This window comes from Anarhichas minor, unplaced genomic scaffold (assembly GCF_050575085.1).
Source record: "Anarhichas minor isolate MPS153535 unplaced genomic scaffold, ASM5057508v1 ptg000007l, whole genome shotgun sequence".
In the NCBI taxonomy this organism is placed as follows: domain Eukaryota; kingdom Metazoa; phylum Chordata; class Actinopteri; order Perciformes; family Anarhichadidae; genus Anarhichas; species Anarhichas minor.
The window spans coordinates 7,013,699-7,023,108 of NW_027466453.1; the positions used below are offsets into that span (position 1 = coordinate 7,013,699).

Consider the following 9,410-nt stretch of genomic DNA (forward strand, 5'->3'; position numbering starts at 1 on the left):
CAAAACAGTCGCTGGACTACGGCACTCTACTTTGTTACCCTTTTCCAGAAAGCATCACCCTCCTTTTTCCTTTGCTCTGAGTGTTTTCATTGCCTCTCAAAAGGCCGACGTCGCGGGAGCCGCGGGACCAGGGGAACGGAGGACACACAAAGAAGCGGGGCGGCAGGCCTGCTGACAGGATGTCCCATGGACAGTTTGGTGTCACACATGGATAAACGTCTTTAGTGGGAGAGACGGTGCATGCCAGTGGACTCCAAGCTCTCTCCGTCTGGACTTGAGACACACCAGATTCTCCTAAAAGCTGAGATGTATTGAAGACACACGCAAAAAGGACTCGCTGCCAGTAAGCTACGGAGTGGTGATACTGCTGTGTTGGCATTTAGCTGGCTTTTTCTTCTAAAGTGCAGGATTACAGAGTAACACATCAGACATAAACTACTTTACTATAGCTTGTGGGCTCATCTGAAACCTAAATAATAGTGAGAAGGGTAGCCCCATTCTGGTGGAAATGGGCCTATAAAGAGTAATGTATGCATTTGTATGCTGGTGCACAATACTCTCCAGGCTCACTTTGGTTTAAAAAGGATTCCTGGTGAGTTAATCCACTTAGTGTTGCGAGTAAAACGTAAGTTGAGACTGACAACAAGACAGTTCTCCAAATCCTAAAAGATATCAAATGAAGTGGACATCAGTCCATTTCATTACTATTGTCTCGCCAACCAGCGGAGTTGTTTGGCTGAAGTCATGTCTCAGTTTATTTGCAGTTGTGGCTGGATTCTGTCATTCGCTAAACCAAATCTGAAGAAGAGTCCAGCCAGCCCCAAATTCTCCAACCACATGAACTGTGGCAGCCAGAGGCAACAAAGTGTGGCCTTATAAGTCATCTTCTGTGTTATTTTGTCATCTGCTGGGCAGTAGAAGCGAGCTGAGGGTTTGGCCATGTGCAGTGCTAGCTGTGCTTGAGAGGGAGAGAGACTGGCATCTTTTAGTGTAGATCTGAAAGGGAAACCGGAGGCCGTCCGTGGGTGAATAGTTGGCTCTGGCCGTGTGGAGAATGGATTATACACACATTCTCTGCCGACTGAGCAACCACATATTTGTGTTTTCTGTTCTCACTGTCCCCTACATTTCATTTCTTTTTTCTCTCTCTCTCTGGTTTTACAGTGGACCCTAAGTTGGAATTTAAACTTGACTGACATGTGCGCAGAGCTCAGACACTCTCATCCAAATTAAAGCGAAATTACACAACTTTTCTGCCACCATGAGTCTGGGAAAACTGCCAGGGATTAAAGGCCTTGTGTCTGGCTCTCAGGGGAAACGTCGTTTCAAGAGTGAACTCTCAGTGGACATGATCAGCCCGCCGCTGGGCGACTTCAGACATACTATGCATGTTGGCCGTGGCGGGGAAGTGTTTGGTGACACTTCCTTCCTTAGCAACTACGGGGGCATCCGGGAGCCAGGCAGTCCGGACTCGGCAAACAGCTCCAGGACAACCAGGTTTTTCACACGCACCTTTGGGCATGTGCGGAAAAACTCTGTGGCACGGCCGCGGGGGGGCTCCCGTGACTTGTCGTCCCCACCACCAGAAGTCTCACCCATCATTAAGAACGCCATCTCCCTGCCACAGCTGAACGTGGACTCCCCTAATGGGTGCCTTCAGCGGGTGCTGTTCTCCAGCTCCATCAGCTCAACAGATGACTCCTTCTGCACATATGGTGAGATATCGATAATCACATCCTGCATGGGACAGGGTTCATGGAAAGCCTCTGAGTTAAATGTCAAGTGAAAAAATGTCTATGTCAGTTTCCAAACCGTCTCTCTTCCATGGTATGCTAATGCTGGATAACCCTATGGAAGAGGTTTGTCCCAAAAAATTATATTTTAACATTGCTGCTAAAAAAAACAGCGAAAGGCTTTTCCACTGACACAGTGATTCAGCTTTCAGCTGGACTTTTGTCCTGTTTAACAGAAAGGGCATCACATGTTAATTTATCATTGAGTAAGAGAGCTCTGTGATTAACACTAAGTTCGCATGAGACAAAATTCCTTTGAAACAGCTGTAGACAGGATATGGCAATGATTAGTACTGACAGGAGGGAGATTGAACAAAACGAATGTGTAAGTTTGGTGCTAAAATTGACCTCACGTTTGCACATTTGCCAACTAAACACGTTAAATTACATGATATAGAGTTTTCTGTTCTGGATACACAAAAAAAGCTTCAGAGAAACAATTCAAACAAGTGGTTTCTGGATGTAATTGTAAAAAATAATAATAATTAAAAAAACAAACAGATGAGATTTGGTAAGATCATAACCATTAGTTAGAAGCTCAGAACATCACTCTAACGTATGGAGCATTTGTGTCTGGATGATGACTGATGGGCTGCAGCTTAGTGGTAGACCAGCACTACATTAGTTACCATGAATTAGGGAAAACAAACTGGTGGTGTATATATCATTAGTTGCAGTTCTCACTATTCACTCCCCAGCAGACCAAACAGCACAAAGAGCTGCTTGGATGACTTGGTCCAAACAGGACTATAAATGTCGGTGAACACACCAACAGAGAGAGTGAGGTTGCCCTCCTTTCAACGTCGCTCCCACATTCCTCCAAGACAACCAGCAAACATGCGGGCTTCTTCTGAGTCATCTGGAATCACCTAGGCAACACCTGTACACAATTAGGTCTATAAACACAAACACACACAGCTGGTTTGGGAGAAGGAAAGATACTTAGTGGGCATTTACCTGTCGTCTCTGTGTGCATGTGTCACTGCCTCAGCATAAACACACCATTCATTATATCTGCTAACCAATCAGAGCTTATCAGGCAGAGCCTGGACTGGAAATCCCCTCTTCCGTCTACAGATTACTTACCCAATTCATAAGGAATTTGCCCAAACTGAGTGATGTGGAGCCGACATAGAGAGTCAGTGAACTGAAGGATGATGGGGACTTTTTGTCATCAGCGCTTCTCCGTTAGCCTGCATGTCATTATTTCCATCCATCTCTTCATATTCGCTCAGTTGTTTGTCACATATTTTGTCATTATCCACTGCTCCTTCACTGTTGAAAATAAAGTTCACCAACAGCGAAAAACCTTCTGGATTTTCGCAGTATTCCAAAGAAAGGTATACTTACTATATACTTATTGGGTATAAATTAGAGTAAAAAGCTTTAACTTTAGATCATAATACTGCAAAGAGAAATAAGCAAACTAAAGTAAATACATATTTTTCAATATGTGTTGTACATGGGTTCAAATTGTTTGGCATTTGTGTATAGATTGGAACACACATTTGTGAATATCCAAAATTATGCACAAATCGCGCACATTTCTCATTGTTATTTTTCATGTAATACACATTTGTGACCATTTCATTGAAATCATTTTCACTTCATAGCAACAGGTCCAGAAACACTTGCTGTATATAGAACAACTTTATTATCATGTTACAGCTTGAGGCCTTCATCAGGGTCTTTGATGGACCCCCATCATGAAACATCATGGCAAGTTTCCCGTTACTTTTGTTTCTCCGTCCCTCTTGTTATTCTCTCTTTCCGCTCCTTTCAGTGGCACCATAGCGCACTTACACGTCCTCCTGTTTTCTACTGTCTGTAACATTTAGTCTGGCAAGGAGACAGAAATCCCTGCAGGGAAGTTTCAGCATTGAGTTCCTGGGTGGTTAGATACTGCCACCCTGTGGTGAAGGAAGGTAGAAAACTGGACATATCTCTATGTAACAGTGTGTACTTAATTCATTTCCTCTCGATCAGTTTCTTTTTAAAATGTATTATTTCTCGAGGTTTTCTGGTATATTGGGACTTTTCAGATTTACACAAATAAAATGATTCTGAATGAAGCTAAACCTCAAAGCGAGACTCTATGTGCCCATAAAGTCTTCATTATCTGATTTCCAACTCAAAGATATTTGTGTTTGTAAAAATGTCAATTCTGTTTTAGACTGGATATCCCTTCAAGTGTTGTCACAGGTTTATACTTTGCAAAGTGCCTTCAGATTGAAAATGTAGCATGTAACATACATTGAGATTATTCTGGTTCAAGGTTAAGAACGTCTCCAAGATGTTTTCTGTTTGTTGTGTCATTAGTAGAGATCATTTCAGTGACTTCAGTGTGTTTTTCTTCTTCTGCTTGTTTGCAGGTGTGCAGTCTGGATTTGTGACTCTGCCCCGCCTCTCTCGCCTTGACAGACAGTTTCAAGATGGAGACGCCGGGAAAGGATCTCTACCAGACAGCAGCGGCATCACACTGACACGCTCAGACTCCCTCACCTCGTTCACTGTTGACCTTGGCCCATCCCTTATGACTGAGGTACTGAGCTTGATTGACAACCGCAACTGCCTTCAGATGTCCAATCACAGCCAGGCAGCAGGTGAGGAAGAAGAAGGAGAGGAAGAGGAAGAAGAGGACGACAGGTCTCTAACAGAAACGCCCGTGCAGACCCCTGGGGCGACTTCACCCAACCCCTCCATGGGCAGCGGGTCATTCAGCAGGAACGGGGGGCGATCTTGTAGCAGGAACTGGACAGAGCAGGAGGAGGAGAGGGGGTCACTGACGATACCAGACGAGTTCACTGGGTCTCCTCAGAGAGCCGAGCCTGCAATTGAGGCAGAAAGGTTCCAGAGGGCCGCTGACGTGCTGTCTCGTCATTATGGCGGAGGGTCCTTCACAAAGGGAACGAGGATGAGCAACGACGCCACCTCTCCTGCATTTACCCAAAGCCGCAAAACACCACATGCCTTTTCTGAAGAGGAGGAAGAGATCAAAGTCTAGACGGTGAAACTGTCTCTGAAAAAGTGCTGTGACTTTATTGATCCAATAAAACCATAGGAGCCCTCCAGTGACCTGAGTTCTGGGTTTATGTTATTCTGTTCTGTTCCTCCAGAAACATTCTTCCTCTTCTCACGTGCATCTACATGAGGGGCGACGCTGATCAAAGACCAGATCCTGGTACTAATGCTGATCTTGACCCTGGACCTTTCCCTCTCTCTGCACTATGTTGCTGCCATGCTTTCATAGATTATTTGAACTATTGTAAAAATACAAGTCACTGATTGAGTTTGATATCACAAAATGTATTATTTTTAACACAAACTATTAATGACTTTTTAATTTCATCAGTAACAAAGATTTAAAAAGTGACTGAAGTTTGTCCCACCTGCATTAATTATGCTCAGAACAGCTGAGTGATTATACTGGAGAACAGTGAATGTTGAATGGATGTTTTTCTATTTGTTTCACACTGTACATAATCACTCACTACATAATCATGATGTTCAACAGCTAAATGTATTCTACATAAATAAAGATCTTCAGGTTCAAAGGTCTGAGGCCAATGTCAATGTGAGCCTGAACTGTTTTATAACCACGTGATAAAACTTCTGTCAATAAATTACCTGTAATCAGGAATAGTGGTGTTATAACAACTAAGATAGTAATAGTAATATCATTTTCCACTGATGTTCCTCTGAAGTGAAAGTGATCACTGCACCTGTGACATGTAGGCTGAATGTTTATCAAGCTTTTATTAGTTTAATTATTTTCTTAAATGATATGGCTGATGCAATAAAGGCCTGATTGGAAATTTCAGCTTTTTTAAAAACAACATTTTGAACACACATCAAAGATCCTCAACAGCTGTTTAATTGTGTAAATAAATAGACAGTCCACTTTATTTTGGCATGAGATCATGTTGCACCCCCTTATTAAAATGAAATGATCAGCATTTGTGCAAATTGGTCCCAATGTCGAACTAAAACGGTCAGATGACCCCATTAATTTACATTTAAATGTTTCCACCTTAATGGAATAATCTGAAAGTTTTTCATTGTAATCAATGTCTGTTAAGTCACTATCTAGTGTTGAAACAGGTAACACAATGGTGATTAAGCTTATGGTCCTCTGATCAAAGCCCGTTACAGGTTACAAACAGGTTACAGGTTACAGGCTTACATTTACGTTACATTTGCAGTATACAGTTCTGTGGAAACATGGACTATATAAGAAGCGGACTTAGTCACCGTGACGTCAACCATTGCTTTGTGGAATGCCGTTTTAAAGTCTCAAGTTTGGCATTTTGGACGTCTCCATCATGGTTTTTGGCCGTCGCCATCATGGCTTTTTGCAACCAGAAGTGATCCAAGAGGGTGGACCTAAGTACATCAGAACGCTGAATAATCTCAAATTTAGCAATGCTAGACCTCCAAGACGTTTTGGAGAGCAGAGACTTACAGAGTCTTGGAATCCTCTTTTATTAAATTAATACAAGTATATTAATCACAGCAGTATCAGGATCAGGTTTTTTGCTGAATAGGTTTTCACGTACAAAGAATTGCCTTGATATTTATTTAATTAACAGAAAAAGCATGAGAAAAAAATCTAAAAACAAGTACTGAGGTCAATGAGCATTGCAAAAGATGGGTGCAAATGCTTCACTCCATTTAGAAAAAGCCGCCCCAGGCTGTTAAAAGGCACTTTGTCTGAACAGAGCCTGAGACATCTTTCACACTTTGATCATATTTAGAAACCGTGAAATGATAGAACACAAAGCCAGCTACAGAGTGTGGTTTAATAACTTTGACTAGTGGTCATAGAGCTCTGCACATTCTTAGTAAAAGTTTAATTTTCTCTTCCTTAGGTGAGGAACAGTTAAAATGCTATGCTACACATCGCTACATAATGAACAGTTAACAATTAGCTAAAATGCTTCTACACATAGATATACAGTTCATTGGTAACAGGTAGTTTAAGGAAGATCTACAAATTATATTAAACACATTTACATGAGATGAATTGTTTACACATAAACAACAGGTGAGGAGTGAGAATGCTCATTAGGATCAACTGGCACACGCCTTCAATTTAACCCTTGTATGGTGTTCATTTTTTTGTTACTCAGCAGGTGTTGTGGGTCTGTTGGACCCGCTGTATTTTTGGGTTTTTAATTCAACACAATCAAACAATTTTATGTTAAAATACTCAACAGATGTTTTCTTCATCCCAATTAGAAGCAATATAAACAGCAAATATGGTTAATATTTGCCCTTTAACTTTGTTATATCACATTTACGAATTAAAGTGCTACTCGTTTTTTGTTTTTTTTGATAAAATCAAGAAAATCAATTATAATCAAGATATGAGTGGACAAAATTCAACAAATTTACAAATGAAGCAAGGTTGTTCATAACTATTGACTTTTATTTATTTGAATTTCATTGAATTTCATTAGTAATCAGGTCATTTTACATAGCACAACACACAGTTTACATTGAACACATTGAACACATTACATTGTTGAACACATTGCCTTTTCATACCAGCCTATACAACACCAGCCTATTCAACACATGAGTGGCAGAGTTTTACTGTGTGAGTGTTGCATATGTACTTCTTGCACTTGATGCATGTATATTGCATCTTTCTGTCCGTCTTGGGTCCACACACTTCGCAGCGTTTCTTTTTGTTGCTGCCGGCCGCAACCCAGAATGATGAAAAGATCATGAATTTTACTAAAACCTCTGTCTCGCAAGGTATGAGTGTCAAACATATACTGCAACAGCATCACACGCTTACCTCAGGCTCTGCAGATGGTGGTTCTGTAGGTTGGGTGGATGGGGCACCAGCATTGTCCTCCTGAATCCTCCTCACGGTGGCTGCAGAGGCTGAGGCTCTCGGAACATGCTGTCTTCTCAGGATTTGTGGTTTCACCAGTGTCTTTCCAAGTTCCTCGAGAAAGAGGCGTCTCCTCTGGAGCTTCCCTCTGTTCCACTCTGGGTTCAATGCCATCCAGATGACAAAGGCGTGGTACGCCGAGATGTCCAGTATGTCAAAGAAAATCACCAGTGGCCAGCGTAGGGTCCTCCTCTTGCAGCTGTAGGCAGACACCAGCTTGTCCATGTTGTCCACCCCTCCTTTTGTGGCATTGTAGTCCATGATTATCTTTGGTTTCTGATGCTCCAGGCCACAGATTCTTCCATCCCTGTGCAGTGTACTCATGAGTACCACATTCTTGGTTTTCTTTGGCACATAGGACAGACTGAAGGTACACAGGACCTACAATTTCCACACTTTTATTAGCCCGGGTCCAGTGGACCCGAACACCCTGTATGTAATATAAATGTGTAGGGGGGGTTATGGTGTGCGGTCGATGAAAATTTTTGTCTGATATATGTTCTTCGCAGAAAATGAGCCAAGGCCAATAAGTCTGAGTTTGAAAAAATAATGAATCGTTTTATTTTTGTTTTGATGAAAAATGAAAACGGGTCCCACAGACCCGAACACCATACAAGGGTTAAGAGGACGATTGGATTCATCATTGTAAGATCACAGGTACCAGCAATTATGCAGTTTAAGAACATGTCACGATGGCAATTACATACCATCGTGACAACATTATTTTAAAGGGCTTTGTCCTGAGCTGTGCAGGATTATACCCGAGAACATCTAGACACAGGTGGTTGTGAAGGGGTGAAGAGCAATGGCTGAAGATCTGGATTCATGTGATGTGGAGCAGGACTTCTGATGAGCTCAGTGGAAGGTCCTATAGGTGCTGGTTAAGATGAAACCTGGAGGTGAATGGGGTGGAGGAGCTTTGCATCAATCTGACACAGAAAACACTCTCAATAAAAACAATTACAAAAAGCAATTGCAAATAGACCATTTTAAATCTGCACTGCAGTGCTGGTAACTGCTTCTACAGGCCTGGAGAGGCTGTTTTGGAGCAACTTCTTTTAATGTGTTGAATATCAGTGGATCTTCTGTAGATACTTGATGGTTTGGCAAACAAGCCTGAATTTGTAGCTTTTTGTAGCTTTGCAAGTAGGAGCTCAGTGTTGACGGCAGCATGTGCTCAGCAGTGTTTAGGTATGATCTGTAAGCAGTGGCGGCTGGTCAATAGAGGGCAATGGGGCATGGCCCCACCTTGAGCCACACAAAAAAAAAAAAAAAAAAAAATTATAATAATCATAAATTATACAAATTGTCAATATTTGTTGAACTATGGAATGTACCCAGTAATATGTGTAAAATATGATATCTGTGCAAAATATATGCTTTTCCTGCTCGTCCTCTCCGCTCGTGTGCACGACACGTCTCAGAACGCGCAGCTAGGGGGGCCAAATCGTTTTTGCCCAAAAGAGGCGGGTCTATGAAGCAGTTTAGCCAATTGCTGATTAAAGATATAAATGAGTGACATACAATTTAGCCAATCAGCGCCCTCAAATAGAATTCAGTGTGGGGCCAAAAAGATTTTGCCCCCCTAGCTGCGCGTTCTCGTCAGGAGAAGTCTCTACAGGCGAGCGCGAGCGCTACTCCTCCAAGTCTCGTTTGAGAGGAGAACTTTGGCGGAGATTCTGCAGGCCAAAGAGCTGATGCCAGATCAGCCTGAC

General features: G+C 42.2%; 1 protein-coding gene and 1 long non-coding RNA gene across 2 annotated transcripts; one reads left to right on the plus strand and one right to left on the minus strand.

Moving 5' to 3' along the window:
- Positions 1–1,261: 1,261 nt before the first annotated feature.
- On the plus strand, positions 1,262–5,433 carry cdc42ep1b (CDC42 effector protein (Rho GTPase binding) 1b). Its single transcript, XM_076084358.1, has 2 exons — positions 1,262–1,715; positions 4,166–5,433. The coding sequence occupies exons 1-2, from the start codon at positions 1,262–1,264 to the stop codon at positions 4,795–4,797; spliced, it is 1,086 nt and encodes a 361-aa protein (XP_075940473.1). The 3' UTR covers positions 4,798–5,433.
- Positions 5,434–7,200: 1,767 nt separating this feature from the next.
- On the minus strand, positions 7,201–8,315 carry LOC142942156 (uncharacterized). The gene is made up of 2 exons (XR_012951566.1): positions 7,597–8,315; positions 7,201–7,489 (listed from the first exon to the last, which is right to left on the minus strand). It is a non-coding gene; the product is annotated as an uncharacterized LOC142942156 (long non-coding RNA).
- Between the last annotated feature and the right edge of the window lie 1,095 nt (positions 8,316–9,410).

Excerpts from the sequence above, each read along its gene's own strand:
- cdc42ep1b (XM_076084358.1), top strand. The coding sequence starts at position 1,262 with ATGAGTCTGGGAAAACTGCCAGGGATTAAAGGCCTTGTGTCTGGCTCT. Across the intron at positions 1,716-4,165 it reads TGACTCCTTCTGCACATATG|GTGTGCAGTCTGGATTTGTG; the intron begins GTGAGATATCGA and ends GCTTGTTTGCAG.